Source organism: Ranitomeya imitator, chromosome 7, assembly GCF_032444005.1.
Source record: "Ranitomeya imitator isolate aRanImi1 chromosome 7, aRanImi1.pri, whole genome shotgun sequence".
In the NCBI taxonomy this organism is placed as follows: domain Eukaryota; kingdom Metazoa; phylum Chordata; class Amphibia; order Anura; family Dendrobatidae; genus Ranitomeya; species Ranitomeya imitator.
Window position 1 is genome coordinate 65,462,823 of NC_091288.1, and position 19,843 is coordinate 65,482,665.

The 19,843-nt window shown below is 40.8% G+C and overlaps 1 protein-coding gene across 1 annotated transcript in view; it reads left to right on the forward strand.

Annotated features, from left to right (window-relative positions):
* Positions 1-19,843, forward strand: part of ABCA12 (ATP binding cassette subfamily A member 12) — a 253,565-nt gene that overhangs the window by 183,714 nt on the left and 50,008 nt on the right. The window contains exons 42-44 of the mRNA XM_069735561.1: positions 7,736-7,863; positions 13,615-13,696; positions 16,671-16,776. Coding sequence (XP_069591662.1) covers positions 7,736-7,863; positions 13,615-13,696; positions 16,671-16,776 — 316 coding nt within the window. The remainder of the gene's footprint in view (positions 1-7,735; positions 7,864-13,614; positions 13,697-16,670; positions 16,777-19,843) is intronic.

A 19,843-nucleotide genomic window follows, 5' to 3' on the forward strand; every position in this document is an offset into this window, starting at 1 on the left:
TTAACTTTTAGAAATACGTCTGTGCGGTAATTTTCAGCTATTCACAAAGATGAACTCCAAAAAACTCCAAAAGTATTTCATAAAAATGAATTAAATGACACAATATACTTCCATGAAGTCTGTGCTCGTCATTTGGCCGCAATTATTTGAGCAAATGCAGTGGCGTAACTACAAAGTTATGGGCCCGGATGAAAACTTTCAAATAGGCCCCGCCAAAATATTTTCCACCCAAATTCACATTTTCCCTATTCATTTCGCTCACTGTAGCTTTATTGCAAAGTTGTATAGTGTGACCTCAGTGTCGTAACTATCCGGTGCCCCATCCTGGTATATATTTGTCCCCCGTACTGCCGTTATGTAATGTATAAAAGAAAATAAACCATTATACTCATCAGGGGCTTACATAGACGTCATGGGGATCCATATAAGAAGTATAATGCACCCCCATAGTCCTCCTTATAATATAATGCACCCCCATAGTCCTCCATATAATATACTGCACAGTTCATAGTCATCCATATAGTATAATACACTCCCCATAGTCCTCCATATAGTATAATACACTCCTCATAGTCCTCCATATATTAAAATACACTCCTCATAGTGCTCCATATAGTATAATACACTGCTCAGTCCACCATATTGTATAATACACTCCTCAGTCCTCCATATAGTATAATACACTCCTCAGTCCTCCATATAGTATAATACACTCGTCAGTCGTCCATATAGTATAATTCACTCCTCAGTCCTCCATATAATATAATACATAAGGTCACTGCACACACATATATATATACATATTTCACCACACCCCGACAGAATATAATACAGCCCACCTCCCCATAGTATATAATGTAGCCCCCCATAGAATATAATGCAACCCCCATAGTACATAACACAGCCTTCCCAATAGAATATAATGTACCCCCATAGTATATAACTCAGCCTCCCCCACAGAATATAATATACCCCCCATAGTATATAACACAGCCTCCCCCATAGAATATAATATTCCCCCCAATAGTATATAACACAGCCCGCGTAGTATATAGCACAGCCCGCGTAGTATATAGCACAGTCTGCATAGTATATAACAGACCCCGCGTAGTATATAGCACAGCCCGCATAGTATATAGCACAGCCCGCATATTATATAGCACTGCCCGCATAGTATATAGTGCTGCCTGCGTAGTATATAGCACTGCAAGAATAGTATATAGCTCCCCCCTCGAGAATGGCCCCACAGTCCAGTACTCACTATAAGAAAAACAAAAAACAAAAAAACACTCCTCACCTCTCCTCGTGCCTGCGCTGCTCTCTGCTCCTGTCTCAATGGCTGCACTGCCTGGCACACAGTGAGTGCGCGATGACGTCATTGTGTACCCGCAGTGTCAGAGGCAGAGCGGTGAATGATGGGAGAGGGAACGTCAGCTCTCTCCTCCATCATTGCTTTGAACTGTACTGGCAAACGCCGGTATAGTTCAATGCGGGGGGAGTCGGCTGTGGCGGCAGGCGGGCCCCCCTGCCTCTCAGGGGCCCCATAGCAGCTGCGTGATGTGCCGCCAGTTGGAGGCCCCTGGGGAAGCGGGGGCCCTAGGCAGCTGCCTGCCCCTAACGCCAGCCCTGTTGCTTTGAACTGTATTGGCGTCATAGACGCAGGGATAGTTCAGTGCGGCGGGGGGAGTTGAATGCCTCTGACCTGCCAGGCCCGGTCGCAGCGGTTGCCGCTGCGACCGTGGTAGTTACGCCTCTGAGCATATGTACAAAAATGACATAAAATACTTGTTCTGTTGCATAAATGGCTCAGATTTTCACTGCTGACGTCGCTGCTTTCAGTGAAGCAGTGGAGAAATCTACAATGAATCCCCTCCAAAATCTGCATGGAACACGTGTGGATTTAGCTGTGAATTCCCTGTGGATTTGTAAATTGATCTACAGTGAAAAAATTCTGTAGCATTCAGACTTACACTAAGGCTAGGGTCGCAAGAGCATATTAAAAATCGGTCTGATTTTCATCTAGAAAAGTGAGACAATTGTTTTCTCACTTGTCATCTGTATCCGTTTTTTAGAGCAGTTAGTGATCGTTTACAGAACCAATTACAGTTTCCTATGCTACAGAACTGTAATGTATCCATAAATATCCGATTCTTTACTGTGGCTCATAATGGCATCCGATTTTTATTCTTGCACCCATCCGATTTTGGAGTCACATCACAGCATGTTGCGCTCTTTTTTACCCCACAAATTCTGTACTTGAAAAAAAAAATTGGTCGTCAGCAGCATTGAATAATATTGGTCCTTGGCTATCCAATAGAAAAAATCAGATAGCACTTGTCCAGTTTGCACGGTGGTGTAAGCGAGCCCAGAAACTGTGAGAAGGGAACCATTAGGTTTGGGATTTAAAAAAAAGCTCTTATCAGTGTAATGATATGTGGTGGACCTGGTTTAGGTATGGACAGCTTTGCATCTAGTTTTGTGCCCTGTAACTTTGATGTGGCATAAAATATTTCTGCAATTTAATTAAAGATATTTGGTTGTTTTTTTCCTGCAGCTTGCATGAATGTCAGCACACTGCAAGCTGTCTGATTCAGTCTCAATCCTCAAGATAAGTGAAAGCAGTCAGAGGGGAGCGCAGAGGAATCGACCCAGGGGAGATCAAAGGGAGTTGTAGAGCACCACCGCAGCTCCAGCTGAATACCTCCAAAGGAGGATAAGAGCATGTATCAAACAGAAATCAGTCCCAGGAGCGCTGAAGGAAACTCAGACAACATATGTCGTTTACCACAACGCGTTTCGACGGTAACCACCGTCTTCTCCCACCTGAAGAAGACGGTGGTTACCGTTGAAACGCATTGTGGTAAACTACATATGTTGTCTGAGTTTCCTTCAGCGCTCCTGGGACTGATCTCAGTCTCAATCCTGACAGCAAACTACTTGTCGGCTCGGTCTCCCGCTCTCTCTCCTTTTGTGATCTCCCATCTCAGCTCAATTTAGGTACGGTAATAGCAAATTTGAAGGTAGTAACGTGTTTGAAAAAGGAGAAAGAGGGGTTAGCGACTGAGCCGAAAGAAGCTTGATTGTGACTGAACAGAGTTGAGCAGCTTGCAGAACATTTCTTTTTTTTTTCTGTAACATCTAGGGCAAAAAATTCTTAATTTGTCTCATGGGGCCACATGGTTTCTCTGTATGCCACTCACCAACACATGATATACTAAGGTCATCTACATTAAACTGTGCTCTCGGAACCACTCTAATGGAATAATGTGCTAAGAAGACTTTCATAATTCTTATTTTATGTTTGCTATAAAATGGAGAAAAAGTACAGTGCAGATGAAATTTGGAATGGACTGATGTCACTAACAGCAGAACCTCACCGTTACCAATGCACATAAATGCAAAGTTATGGCTAAATAGGAATTTGATTGAATAACCTTTACTACTGTTTTGTTGAGACTACCAAGCACAATTCTTAATTACTGTCCCTTTTGTGATGTGCATTGTAAATAAAACAATTAGCGGCATTCAGAGAGCAAACATTTTTTTTCTGTTTGTTTAGTTTCTATTCAACAAAGAGCCATTATTTCCCGTGACACAAAACTACAGCGCTAACAGTGCATATTATTACTGGAAATGATGTGCCTTCTCCCTAATATAAAAGTATGTCTGTTGGCAGTTGTAAAACTACTGAGTGTTAGATACAAGACCTGGAAGAACGATTAAACACCTTTATTTATGCATCACGAAATACGAGAACCCATGATTGCAAGGGCCCTGAAGTTCACGAACGCTCCCTTACCCCTCTATGACATGAGTGAGGGCTCTAGTAAAGGCGCGGGATTGGGGAGTGCTCAGTTCAGAGAGTTGGGGCGGTACACATGTAGTTTGCTCCTCCAGGGCACTTGCGGTTATGGTACAATGGGGATTAAAACTTTTTCTAGCTTATTCTGAGGATGTACAGAAATATATGTTCAAACAGCTTTCAAGGTCTCCTATGTGTCTGTCTCAGCAGCTTAGTACAGGTCAAAACTTTCAGGAATTGGTGCAGATGCCGTATAACTTGCTGTGCTCATACTAGCACCAGGGACTTCGGTAGCCGCGATGGCTATAAGCTATTGTTTTTTCAAGAGATTCCAACAAGTCCGTAATTTTGAATTACAATGGGGTCAGTCTGATTTCCATTGGGGTTCCATTATTTTTGACAGTAAGCATATTACTGATTCCTCTACTACTCATACTGTAAAAAACTGGAATCCCTGATAGAGACCTTAATACAAACTTAAGATGTACATAAAGGTTGCCATGAAGCCAGAACATCTGATCCAACATGTTGAAATTCTGTTCCAACCCCCACTACTGATCACTGTGGCGCCTGGTGCTTAGCTCTATTTGTAGTGTTATGATGTTTCAAATATTGTGGCATGATAGAAAATGTACAAAAACAATGTTATTATGTAACATCATGAATCTATGCAAGATTAACCCCTTCAAAACCATTTGTTTTGGGGGGGGGTTCCTCCCCTTCTTCCAATAGCCATAATTTTTCATTTTTCCATCAATGTAGCCTTATGCTTATTATTAACTAGATGGTGGACCGATTCTAACGCATCGGGTATTCTAGAAAATGCATGTCCATGTAGTACATTGCACAGCCCACGTAGTATATTGCCCAGCCACGTAGTATATTGCCCAGTGACATAGTATATTGCCCAGCCACGTAGTATATTGCCCAGTGACATAGTATATTGCCCAGCCACGTAGTATATTGCCCAGCCACGTAGTATATTGTCCAGCCACGTAGTATATTGCCCAGCCACGTAGTATATTGCCCAGTGATGTAGTATATTACCCAGCCACGTAGTATATTGCCCAGCCACGTAGTATATTGCCCAGCCACGTAGTATATTGCCCAGTCACGTAGTATATTGCCCAGCCACGTAGTATATTGCCCAGCCACGTAGTATATTGCCCAGTTACGTAGTACATTGCACAGCGATGTAGTATACAGCACAGAGCCATGTAGTATATTGCCCAGCCACGGGTGTCACAGGTTAAAAAATAAACATATATTCACCTTCCGAGGGAGCCCTTGTAGTCATGTCGCCTGTGTGTGGGGCACTCGGCAGCTTCCGGTCCCAGGGTTGGTAGCGCAGGACCCGTGATGACGTCGCAGTCACATGACCGTGACGTCATGGCAGGTACTTCTCGCGCAGGCGCGCAGGACCTGTGATGAGGTCGCGGTCACATGACCGTGACGTCATGGCAGGTCCTTGTCGCATACCATCCTTGCCACCGGAACCTGCCGCTTGCATGGAGCGGTTACCAGAGCATCTTGAGGAGCGGGAAAGGCGGCGGAAGGTGAGTATATAATGATTTTTTTTTTTATTATTATTTTTAACATTAGATCCGTTTACTATTGACGCTGCATAGGCAGCATCAATAGTAAAAACTTGGTCACACAGGGTTAATAGCGGCAGTAATGGAGTGCGTTACCCGCGGCATTAACCCTGTGTGAGCAGTGACTGCGGGGAGTATGGAGCGGGCGGCAGGCACTGACTGCAGGGGAGTAAGGAGGGACTAATCGGACTGTGGCCGTCGCAGATTGGTCGCGTCAGCCATGACAGGCAGCTGGGCGAGACCAATCAGTGACTTGGAATCCATGACAGACAGAGGCCGCGACCAATGAAGACAGAAAGATGGAAGTGACCCTTAGATAATTATATAGTAGATTCTTTATTTTAAAACTGGGAAGATTGGAGATCATTTTAAACTTTTATATTTTTTTTATATTTTTTAAAACTTCTGTCTATAATCTTTTCCTTTATGTTTTAGTCTCTCTAAGGGACTTGAACCTGAAATCATTTTTACTATAGAGTGCTATACTACAGTGTTGCAATTTATAGTATAAATCACGTTTGCCTTTGATGCTCCAGGCGAAAGCTTCGGAAGAGTATTAAGCTTGAAAAGGAGTACTAAGATGGCAGTGATGGGGTGTTGCGGAAGGAAGGGCGGTGCCAGGGAGCGTGTACACTGCCACTAATGCGAATTCATTGATACTGTTACGGTTTGACAGCGGCGTTTAAATAGTTAAATAGCATCTAGAGCCAAACGCTGCTATTATAGGCAGATGCCAGCTATGTATTACAGCAGGAAATGACCTGTGCAGCTCCTGAGCCTGCTCCATGCACACTCCCCCCGACTGCACATGTAAGACAGGGTGCGTGAAAAGATTAAAAAGGATCTGTTATTTGTATGAAAATGTCATTTTTTTTACCTGGTGCAAATGACCATGTAATCCTGAATCTGGTTTTATACGTTATTAGTTTCTGCGCCACTCCATTTCTGAGATATATTTCGCTTGTCACTGCATATAAATCTAATCTTTTAAGCAAGGTGGGTGTGGTCTTCAAGGAAAAATTTGAAAAGTTGAGGACAACGCCCACTTTGCTATAAAGACTGGATTTGCATACAAGGTAGAGCGAGCCATATCTCAGGAATTCAGAGGCACAGGAGCAAAAGAAAAACAACATCGAATTCAGAATACTGCGGCTCTTACACCAGATTATATATATTATATATATCTATTTATATAATTACCTTAAATTGCTTGTCATCCACTTCCGTCTGGACGTCCTCGAATCCCACAATCCACCGCGCCGCACAGGAAGTACGCCGCCGCCATATTGGAGTACCCAAGTGATGGGTATTCCAATATGGCACCCGCTGATGGTACCAGGCCATTGCGCAGTACCACCAGTGGGTCATCGCCGGACCACCAGCAGCTGGGACTCCCCCGCCGCCCAATGTGATGGCATCGGGCCTCCATCTAGTATATATATATATATATATATATAAATATAAAGAAACACAGCAGCACATGTATATGAATCTAGGCCATGTGAAAACACAGACAAATATTCGATATGAATCATACTACTCAAAAATATTTTTTCATAAAAATTTTTTCAAAAAATGTTTTTTCATAAAACTTACAGTTATAGATAAAATGAAGATTCTTAGCGCATAAATTGGCCAATTCATGTGTGCCCATCAACCACGGCAAGGTGATCTCCCTCTGATGGGTCCTACTCTACTGTACATGCCACTCTTGGGCCACCAGCCTACAACTTAGGACAAACATGTCACTCTGGGCTAAACCTACAATTTATGGGCAAGTAGAGATGAGTACCGCCACCTGCAAGGTCAATGGGAGGAGTGAAAGATCAGTCTGGATGCAGCCACATCCATACACTAAACAAAGAAAAAAAAAAAAAAACAACCAGCACTCCCAATGTGAACACATGCAAGCTGCAAGCTGTATCATATAGATATAAAGAAACACAGCAGCACATGTATATGAATCTAGGCCATGTGAAAACACAGACAAATATTCGATATGAATCATACTACTCAAAAATATTTTTTCATAAAAAATTTTCAAAAAATTTTTTTTCATAAAACTTACAGTTATAGATAAAATGAAGATTCTTAGCGCATAAATTGGCCAATTCATGTGTGCCCATCAACCACGGAAAGGTGATCTCCCTCTGATGGGTCCTACTCTACTGTACATGCCACTCTATATATATATATTTCTTCCAAGTGATTGATCCTCTTTCAGTGACCAAGTTAATGGCGAGTTTGTAATAGACATGTATTGACTGTGGCGCCCAGTAATTATATTTGAAATATATATTTGCATCATGTTTTGAGTGCACTGTGTTTTATTATCCAGGCATGTAACGCAGCGGGTGTCGTCCCTCCTCATCGGATGACTTACTCTAAACAGACGTTGTACGATCTCTCAGGGAAAAGCACGGAGGGCTATCTAATCTCAACAGCCTTGCAATTTGTCCAGAAACGGTAAGTTTCTTACCTCTAACTTACCATCTTCCTTCTAACTTTTGAACACTGTCCTCCCTTGTTAGGTCTGGATTTATTTTCTGGCTGTATTCTCGTGAATTGACGATATTCTCGGCTTCAAATTCATTGTTAAGTGTGGTAGAAATGAAACATAATAGTGCGATCTATAGCACTATAGAAATAGAGATGATAAGCAGCATTTTTCACTTTTTTTGTAATGTAAATTGTTGGATCGATTGTCATACAGAACTGCGCATCATCCAGCAGCACATAGCTATGCTCGATACGTGGATATATGTATTTATGAGTTCAGAGATTCACTGCTCAAGTGAAAGCAAAAAATACTATTTTTCCATTTTGCTTCCGCGAATGTTCAAATGTCTGCACAGGAGGAAAACAAGAAAACAATTGGTGTAATGTCTGTGTTGGCATCTTTAACCTAGTTTTTTTTTTCCTATCTCCTTGGAGACGCACCTTCTTCAGACAAACATATGCAATAACAGCAGGTGTGCCCTTAGTGTGGAGTGTATTCGCATCCTGCTTTCCTTCCAGCGAGCTCTATGTAATCAGGATCATCATCGCCACAAGTAGATTTGTATGGAAGATCTTCTTAAAGGGCTTTTCTCAAGATCTTAAATGGCTAAAATTGCAAAACACTTGTAAAAATAATCAATTTTGTAATGTACCCAAAATTGAAAATCTTTTCCAGTCTCAAAAAAAGAGGGATTTTTTTTATTCTAGTGTACAGCTCGTTGCCTAGGTTACCGACCACCCTGCAGTCTCAGAGTAGATAATAAACTCGGTAAGGAGCATGCTTTCGCACTTCTGTCAGCCAGTAGTGGACAACCCCGTTAAAAGATGTCAGAGAAGGAGTCAATATCTTCTCTTGTGATGGAAGGGTGACAGCTGCAGCCCATCAGTGGTTACTGATAAGCTGCAGAGCTCACGTCATGAAAACAATGTTACAAGATCACTGAAGGGAAAGATTGCTCGAAATGGAGGATTGGCGCCAGTCAAGGAGGTAAGTATGCTTTCTTTCATTTTGGCAGGCTCCTTGAAAAGGTGTTATCCTTTTGTGGACAATTATTTTAATAATTGATGATGTCATATCTGTGTGTAGGAGCAGTCTGTAGACCGCCAGGGATGCCATCATAGCCTCTTTCACTGTCCTAACCCATAAACAATGCCACAATTAACCACTAGGGATGTGTGCATCGGTGGAAGTTCGGGTTCTGGTACCTTACCCAAACTTTTTAGAAGGTTCCATTTGGGTATCAGAACAGTACCCGAACTTCCACCAGAACCCCGAACGCAACTGAAAATAACGGACAGCCGAACTGCTAAGAAAAGAGAAAAATTATCTTTCTGTCTCTGTGTTCAGACCCGAAAATTGACTGTCCGCTGCAATCGCCGAACATTTCTGCTTGGGTCCGCACATCTGTATTAGGCTACGTTCACATTTGCGTTGTGCGGTGCTGCGTCGGCGACGCAACGCACAACGCAAACAAGAACGCATGCAAAACGCATTGTTTTGTGACGCATGCGTCCTTTTTTGGCATGATTTTGGACGCAAAAAAATGCAACTTGCTGCGTCCTCTGCGCCCTGACGCTTGCGCCAAAAATGACGCATGCATCACAAAACGCAAGACAACGCATGTCCATGCGCCCCCATGTTAAATATAGGGGCGCATGATGCATGCGTCGCTATGCGTCGCCGAACCTGCGCCCGACGCAACGCAAATGTGAGCGTAGCCTTAACCACTTTACAGCTCTAGAACTCAAACCCACAATTACATATCACATCCACTGTACAGATCATAAAAAATGATTATTTTCAATTTACAGACTGTAAACAAACATCCAGTGAAGAGTTTGATATTAACCTACAAATAATGACACTACCCAGTATTCACTCTGTATAGCATTATGTAAGTCCACTAATGAGCAAAGTGCTACGTGTCACACAGGCTCAGTCACTCCGATCACAGCTAGTTCTCTGCACAATGATTCACTGTTCGGCGCAGTGCATTGATTGGCCTAGAGTCTAGGGCCTAGACTATCAGGGATGTTACCATTAACCCTTTTCCTAGCATAGACTACCATCACTAAAGAGTACCGCCTATAAGAGATAATACCAGTCATTAATACGTAAAGTTATTTTTATTATTTGATTGTTGATCAGTCTTTGAAACGTTTTACATTTTTATAATTATACAGTGGGGCAAAAAAGTATTTAGTCAGTCAGCAATAGTGCAAGTTCCACCACTTAAAAAGATGAGAGGCTTCTGTAATTTACATCATAGGTAGACCTCAACTATGGGAGACAAACTGAAAAAAAAAATCCAGAAAATCACATTGTCTGTTTTTTTAACATTTTATTTGCATATTATTGATTGTTTGTTTCTGACCAAATACTTATTTTCCACCATAATATGCAAAAAAAATGATAAAAAAAACAGGCAATGTGATTTTCTGGATTTTTTTTTCTCAGTTTGTCTCCCATAGTTGAGGTCTACCTATAATGTAAATTACAGACGCCTCTCATCTTTTTAAGTAGGGGAACTTGCACTATTGCTGACTGACTAAATACTTTTTTGCCCCACTGTATATTCTATGACCTCATTTTGCTTTCTTCGTTCCTAAATAACACCCTGAAAGTACTGTTTTAACTGCCTACTTGATGTGCTTTTAGAAGCTGCTTTGAACTGCTTCTATAGCAGAAATCCAAGCTCAAACACTATATACAAACACAGTCACTGCCTGAGTATGAGCGCAGAGAAGATCTCATAGGGACAGTGTTTTCCAATAGTGCTTGAGTACGGATTCTTGTTAGAGCAGCATTTTTGTTTTAGATTGTGGAAGCGTATTTGCTTAAAATGCTGGGAAATCACTTACAAACAGCTTGAAGAACTCTTTCTATTTATTTCTATAGTAAAATCAATTACTGTTCAAATGTTTAATTTTTTGAGAATTTCTTTTCTCTTTCTAAATTAGCCACTGGCCATTCAAAAGGCTGCAAAAGATGCTTCAGAGAGAAAAACAAAACTCCACCAAAATTCTTTAAAACTCTTAAAACGTCAGGAAACGAAAAACACCACCAAAAATTTCAAAAGACAGATCATTTCTTGAAGCGGATTCTACTCGAAAAATTGTTGCTTAAAAAAAAAAAACCACTGCGTGTGTATACCCTGAAAGAGCAGGAACTAGGGAGTTATAACGGCACTTTCAGCAGCATTTGAGAGAGAAGGAAGCAAAATAAGATAGTGGAGTATATTGCAAAGATTTATAAGTTTGCAAAGCCTGATCAGTAATAAAGAAAATCACATAAAAATGTTAGTCGTTAAAAATCATGAATCAGGCAAGCGTGTATAAACAAATATTTTATTGAAATTCATAACATACAAAAAGTATACGTAAAAGTGCATGTGTGTGTATCCACAGAATTAATAACAATATTATTCAAAAAGTTAAATATATAAAGATTGGTTCAATTTCGGCAAGTAAAACAAACCCATAATTAAAAATAGAATGTGTCACCACATCGGCTTCAGAGCCTAGGGGCCAATGTGATGACATATTGTAATGCCTCTCTATTTCCTCACTAATGTTTCAAATTTGTGTATAACATTGCACTAATTGTGTGCATGATATTGCACCAATCTTTATAGATTTAACGTTTTGAATTATATCACTATTAATTCTGTAGATATACATTTTTACATATACAAGTGCTTCACACTAAATTAGAATATCATCAAAAAGTTAATTTATTTCAGTTCTTCAATACAAAAAGTGAAACTCACATTATATAGAGTCATTACAAACAGAGTGATCTATTTCAAGTGTTTATTTCTGTTAATGCTGATGATTGTGGCTTACAGCCAATGAAAACTCAAAAGTCATTATCTCAATAAATTAGATTAATTAACAAAAAACACCTGCAAAGGCTTCCTAAGTGTTTAAAAAGGTTCCTTAGTCTGTTTCAGTAGGCTCCACAATCATGGGGAAGACTGCTGACTTGACAGATGTCGAGAAGGCAGTCATTGACTCACTCCACAAGGACGGTAAGCCACAAAAGGTCACTGCTAAAGAAGCTGGCTGTTCACAGAGTGTTGTATCCAAGCATATTAATGAAAAGTTAAGTGGAAAAAAAAGTGTGGTAGAAAAGATGCAAAAGTAACCGGCATAACCGCAGCCTTGAAAGGATTGTTAAGAAAAGGCCATTCAAAAATTTGTGGGAGATTCACAAGAGCCACCACACACATGTATTCAGGACATGGGCTACAAGTGTCACAATCCTTGTGTCAAGCCACTCATGACCAATAGACAACGCCAGAAGCATCTCACCTGGGCAAAGGAGAAAAAGAACTGGACTGTTGCTCAGTGGTCCAAGGTGTTGTTTTCAGATGAACGTAAATTATGCATTTCAATTGGAAATTAAGGTTCCAGGAAGAGTGGAGAGGTCACAATCTAAGCTGCTTGAGGCATAGTGTGAGGTTTCCACAATCACTGATGGTTTGAGGAGCCATGTCATCTGCTGGTGTATGTCCACTATGTTTTAACAAGACCAAACTCAGCGCTGCCATCTACCCAGAAATTTTACAGCACTTCATGCTTCCCTCTGCCGACAAGCTTTTTCATTCTCCAGCAGGACTTGGCACCTGTCCACACTGCCAAAAGTACCAATACCTGGTTTAAAAACAACAGTGTCACTGTGCTTCCCTGGCCAGCAAACTCGCCTGACCTTATCCCCATAGAGAATCTATGGGGTATTGTTAAGAGAAAGATGAGACATAAGACCCAACAATGCAGACGAGCTGAATGCTGCTATCAAAGCAACCTGGGCTTCCATAACACCTCAGCAGTGCCACAGGCTGATCACCTCCATGTCACACCGTATTGATGCAGTAATTGATGCAAAAGGAGCCCCGACCAAGTATTGAGCACATTTACTGAACATACATTTCAGTAGGACAACATTTCAGATTTTAAAATCATTTTTCATGCTGGTGTTATAATGTATTCTAATTTACTGGGATAATGACTGTTGGGGTTTTCATTGGCTGTAAGCCATAATCATCAACATTAACAGAAATAAACATTTGAAATAGATTACTCTGGTTGTAATGACTCTATATATGATTTTCCCTTTTTGTATTGAAGAACTGAAATAAATTAACTTTTTAATGATATTCTAATTTAGTGAGAAGCACTTGTACAAACCTGTGATCATTATGCTTTGGTTTACTGCCATTGGGTGGTTTCTTTATGTATTATCCTTAATATTTTGTGTTTCTCATTGCCCTCTCCTTTCTTTCATTGCTTCTTGATTTTACTTATCAATTTTCTTTTTTTTTTTGTGTGTTGCTGTGTGTTTCAATGATATATTTATTGTTTATATACACTTGCCTGATTCATGCTTATTTTGGAGTAACACTTGTATATTTTTATATCTTTATTCTGTGTGCTCTTATTTATATTGGAATTAATTTTTGGATTATAGACTCCTGATCAGTAATTAAATACTAAAAAAAAGTTTACTTACATTTTACCTGTCAGTAATTTTTTTTTAACATAAGAAAATGTAAGTAACAGGTATGCTGATGAAAAAGGTCCCACAGACCCGACCCTCTGTTCACTCCTGGAGAAAAAAGGGATACTGCTGACAACTACAATTACATAATTACATCCCAATGTTTAGGAGTTGATAATCGATATGACTGATAATAATGAGGATGTGTTTTTGTGTAGGTACGGAGGATGGAGTTTTGGAATTCCAGCATCACAGATCATTAGCTTTGTATCAGTGTCTGAAAATCTGACTTTGAATAAGGTAATATAAAAATACAAGTCAAAACGATACACTTCAATCTTGTGAAAGTTTAATTTTCTTGTGTGCTATATTTAGTAGTAAAAATGTTTTCACCTCAAGTGGTCTTCAAAATATCCGCTTTTTCATCATGCGCAGTCTTCAAGGTCTTATTGGGAAATATCTTTCAGCTTTGATGTTTTTATTTAGTTTCTACAGACGTTTACTCATTTCAGCTGTAAAAAAAAAATAAGTTCAAAAGGAAATATATTGGGTAAAACCAGTTGTAAATTCTCAATTATAATATATTATTTTCTTACTGTTTACTTGAGTCAATAAAATTAAAAAAACAGTTGTGGGATTATATTACACTAGATGAATGCCCGATTCTAACGCATCCGGTATTCTAGAATATGTATATTAGTATAGAGCACAGCCCACGCAGTATATAACACAGCCCACGTAGTATATAGCACAGCCACGTAGTATATAGCACAGCCCACATAGTATATTGCCCAGCCACATAGTATATTGCACAGCCATGTAGTAAATAGCACAGCCACGTAGTATATAACACAGGCCATGCAGAATATAACACAGCCCATGCAGTATATAACACAGCCCACGTAGTATATAGCACAGCCACGTAGTACATAACACAGCCCACACAGTATATAGCACAGCCACGTAGTATATAACATAGCTCACGCAGTATATAACACAGGCCATTGGCAGCATCAATAGTAAAAAGTTGGTCACACAGGGTTAATAGCAGCATTAACGGACTGCGTTATACCACGTTATGCCGCGGTATAACGCAGTCTGTTTAACGGACTGCTAAACCGCCATGGGGGCACTGACTGGAGGGGAGTAGGGAGGGGGCACTGACTGGAGGGAGTAGGGAGGGGCGACTTAGCAGCCGGACTGTGTCCATCGCTGATTGGTCACGGCTGGCCACGACCAATCAGCGACGCAGGATTTCCGTGACAAACAAACAGATGGAAGTACCCCTTAGACGATTATATAGATAGATTAATTTCATTAGTGAGACATTTTTCCTTTAATCTTTGTATTTTCAATTTGACAATATATGATCATTAATTATGTTCTGATTGCTGACCGGACAATAGTGAAAACCAAGGATGGCCTACTATTCCTTGTAGGGGTTGTGTCACTATAGACAAATTTATAACATGTGAGCTGCCAATATCCCCAGGGCGAGCTTTCAAGATTTGCCAGTCAGAAGTTGCTGTAACTTGATTTCGTATGCAACGACTTCAGCAGGGAAAATGCAGTACTGCATAGTGGCCATTCAGACTTGCAATTTTACCAGTGTGATAGCTGCTGCTTGTTTAGTGGTCCTACACTTTGTCTTGTAGAAGGGTGTCTTATCCGGGGGTCTCAGTCTACAACGATATGCCCTAATGGGACAACCCTATTATTTTTAAAATGTTGGCTAACCAGATAAAAGATGTATTCCGGTCTACATAAATTATCACTTAACCATTGGCTATGTGATAAAAGTTTGATAGACTTAGGTCCAACCACTAGACTTGGGATCACACAGGACAGGGGTCTTGTGCTTGGCTATATTGATCTCTCCCTCACAGCTTGAGAACAGCGGTAGTTTGAATGCACAATCTGCATTCTGTTCAATTCGATTTACTCAGAGTCTTGTGAGTCTGGATTGGTGGCCGGTAGTGATGAGCAAGTATAATCTTTTCTCGGGTTTCCCCAAGCACGCTCGGGTGGTCTCCAAGTATTTTGATGTGCCCGGAGATTATGTCGACACAGCTGCATGATTTGCGACTGCTAGACAGCCTGAATACATGTGGGGGGTTGCCTGTTTGGTAGGGAATTGCCACATGTATTCAGCCTCTCTAGGAGCTGCAAATCATGCAGCTGCGGTGACGAAAACTAATTCTCCAAGCACATCCATATACTCGGAGATCACCCGAGCATGCTCGAGGAAACCCGAGTAACGAGTATACTCGCTCATCACTAGTGGCCGGACCAACACCGATAAATCAGTTATGATCGAATAATAGCTTATAAAGTTTGTAGACCAGAATATCCCTCTTAGAGAGGAAGTTTTATCAATAGTTTCATGGTAAACAGGACACACAATGTAATATATGCTGCAGAGCAGAATAAAACTTTTTTATTACGGTATTGTTTTGCTCCTCTATTGCGGAGATATTAATGCTCAAAGTATTCGGCAACAATAGCTTAGAACAGACTCAGTGTGAGCCATGCTTTTACAGTCTGCTCTCCTCACTGCAGAGTGATGACGTGCTGGAGCACAGCAGATCTGAGTGTGATTAACTGACAGATTTCAGCTCTCATCTCTGGCAGTCAGTGTGGGGGGAAAGGCAGTGCTGCAGAGCTGTGTCTCATTACAAACACTTCCAGTTGCTCTTCTCTCAAATTCAAATGAGTTTTATTGGCGGGACCAAATACACATTCGCATTGCCAAAGCAAGGGCAGTGCCGACAACATTGAGGAGCGCAGACTGTGTCATTATGTCTCACACAACGCCAACTCTAAGCTATAGTGGGGGTGTGATCTTTTTCACTTTGTATGTAGATGAACCCTATTAATAAAGATGCAAATTGGCCTTTCAAACAACTGGGCCTATAGCACAGAATTTCTCTGTGGGCAAGGCTATTTTGACTGGCCAGAGTCAGAGGAGAAAAAACAAACGCTCACAGAAACGTTCTGTGTATGTGCCCAATTGGTTGAAAGGACAATTTACACCCTTATTACAGGGGAACATAACGTTGGAATGGATGGGGAAAAAAACTGCGCTAGAATAAATGGAGCAGCATCAATTGAATGAGCTACTCAGCTTAAATTTAAAAGGCCCAGTGGAAGGTCACCGTTAATTCATTAAAATAATTCCTTTAAATGATAGATTAGAGTCTACAATTATTTATACCCTTAAATTCCTGGATTTGTTTGCTACTAATTACTTATGACTGTTTCTCTTGGTGTCCAGGTCTGGTACAACAATGAGGGTCCTCACAGTCTGCCATCTTTCCTGAACAGCTTTAGTAACTTCCTTTTGAGGGCCAATCTGCCAAGCACCGAATCTTCACAGTATAGTAAGTAAAAAAGTATTAAATAATCACTTTTAGAAAAAAAAAAGTCACCAAGAGGACCGTAAGGTAAATGTATGTGATACTTGAGTTTATTCTGGTATCATAAGCTGAAGATATCAAGATTCCTTGCACAGACAAGGACAACTAGTACATAAAAGTTCAGTATCCGACACTTCATGTAAAATTGATGCTCAGCGGCAGTGTTTGAAGTTACATGAATGAAGCAAGGTACTTCCATGGGTTGAATATGAATGAGCAGCACGCTGTTCACACAGCTGTATCCTACTTCACATGCAAGGCAACTAGGCCCCTACCCCGTAGTGCTTAAAAGACTTGAATCTTTTTTCTGCTTTTTCTTTACGTCTCTCATTAGGGTCTAAATATGCATTTTACTTCCCAATAAAGACGTCTTCAATGGAGCTAAAAAATCTCAATTTTCCATCTGAAACGTAGACCTCTAATTAAATGCCGAAACCTCCCACCGAGCTGTGGGCAGCACCCAATAAATATTTGATAAAAGTTTAGTCTCTTAGCAACAGAGCAAACAATAGCGGTGGTAGAAGTCATTCTTGGAGGACTTGAGATTTTTTTATTTTTATGCTGAGAAAATAAAGCATTTTGATGATCTCTAGGCACCGCTTATTTTCCATAAACACGTTAGATTTAGGTCTGCATTTATCTTACAGTGAGAAGCCATTATGCAGGTCCTGCATTCAATCCCACTGACATTACAGCTTAATTATACCACAATCCATCATGATTATAGCTTTTAGCTTCTCCTCCAGATCGCCAGGGAGATTCCCTTGAGTCAGTTTCCTAACTGCTCCTGCACTTGTGCCACTGTTCTGCTAAAAATAACCAGGCTTTATCTCCGATAAAATACAGATGCTTTGCCTGCTTCATTCTTCATGGTTCATTTTGAAAGAATCTTTCCAAACCAAATTTTGAGCTAAGGACCAATGCATGATGGTTTAGAAAGTGCATAGACTAATAATCGTATTCCGACCTGGTGTATTATAAGGTGGATGTCCTCTTCCCCACAGGAAAAAGGAAGCTGTCTCTCTGGTACTGCCCTTATAAGTCACCAGGTTTTTCACTGCGAGATTGTACATATCTAATCTTTCCAAACCAAATTTTGAGCTAAGGACTAATGCATGATGGTTTAGAAAGTGCATAGACTAATAATCATATTCTGACCTGGTGTATTATAAGGTGGATGTCGTCTTCCCCACAGGAAAAAGGAAGCTGGCTCTCTGATGCTACCCTATAAGTCACCAGGTTTTCCCAAAATAAACTATGCATAGCACAAAAAAAGACCTTTTACTATGCCCACACTCTGCAGTCCAGTCTCTGATCTTGATACGACGCCTCCTCTCTTCCCACAATCACCTTCCTTCTTCCCTGCTTCGTGTGGATAACGCATCCCACATAGCCCACGCAGTGTCCCCATCGTGCTCCTGTGCAGGCGCACTTCTGTCTGCGCTGCCTGTAATTCGCATGTGCCACAAAAGGCTAAAGAGCGCTGATGTAAAGAGCGTAAGTAAAGCCGTTGCGTGCACATTGCAGTACTTTACTCTGCCATCAGCGTAACGGGGACACTGTGTGGATGACGTAAGATGCGTCATCCACATGAAGCAAGGAAGGAGGACGGCAATTCAGAATTTGCTGAAAAAAAAATATTATGTTCCAGAAGTATATAATATTTAACAAGCTGAATATGATTAGTTTGTCCAGTCACATACCTCAAGATCGCCCCATATACTGTATATTTTGGCATCCCAAAAGGTTCTGCTTTTATAAGTGGAACCATTGGGCCGGTCTTCTATCCACTCTCTGATTGCCACTCATACTGTACAATTCATTGTCCTTACTGCTGCTCTCTCTGTTCCTTTACTTTCCCGTCGAGAATAAACGACAGGCTGTGCTACAATGAATGGAGATAAACTACTCTAAAGTACAATGCATCAAAAATCCCTCCTAGTAGAAGAGCTTTTGACACTTGAAAAAGGAGGGATTAAAATGGCCTGATAAAAGTCTGCTGCAGCTTTAGTGATTTGAAAGGGAATCAAATCCTATTTTCGAGGTTGGATTTAGGCTTCCTATAAAAAAAATAATCATAAAAAGTCCAATAAAGGGGATTTTCACCCTGTCACTTTCCAGCTTTAGAACTCTGGATCATGGGTTTGGCCCGGACATTTGGATTTCACTGCAATTATTCAACCTGTGAAATAAATAAGAAATACAGCGTCCATTGTGCGGTTTGGAGTCCGCTGAGAGTCTCTCAGTCCAGGAATAGTGCTTATTTTCTTAAAAGTACAGGTGTTGGCTCTGTGACAATGCACTATTCTGAATTAGTAACATACAGTCCTTACTATTGCCACTTGTCAGTATTTTAGATGCTGTCAGTTTTGGTTTCTAAATCGTTAAAAGAAACTAAGCTTTAAAGGGATAGTTCCTTTTCAGATAGTGTTTAACCACGGGTGTAATTTGTATAAAGCAACAAACCGTTCTGTACTCACCTACCCCAGGTCCATTGCTGCATCTTGTTTTTGGCATTGGTTGCTGGGCTGATGTCACATGAATAGTTTGGCAGCCAATCAGCAGCTCGGAAGCAGGAGTTCCTCCTGCACTGGCAGAGCCTCTAAGCTCACTGATTGGCTGCCACACTACTGATATGACATCAGCGCTCCAACCAATGTCAGACACAGAAAGCGGTGACCGAGACTTGCCGGTGGACTCAGAGAAACTGAGTACAGCAGGATTTGTAGTTTTTTTAACAGGCAGTAGCTGGGGCAGATCATTGTCTGAGAGGGGACAACCTCTTTACATTCTAGACCTCTTTAACAATTTAATATGATTAAACAATATACAATTCCTCTTGTCCCACACTATGACGTATGCATTTTAAAATATGAACATTATAAAGGGAGGAGAGATGTATAACTCTGTAACTAAAACGCCCAGAACAAGGAGCCACTCAGGCAGACTCAGGCCCTTCAGGTATTACATGCACGGACATTAACATGAATAGCTACTACACTCGGCTCCCATATGAAAAAGGATATCTTGA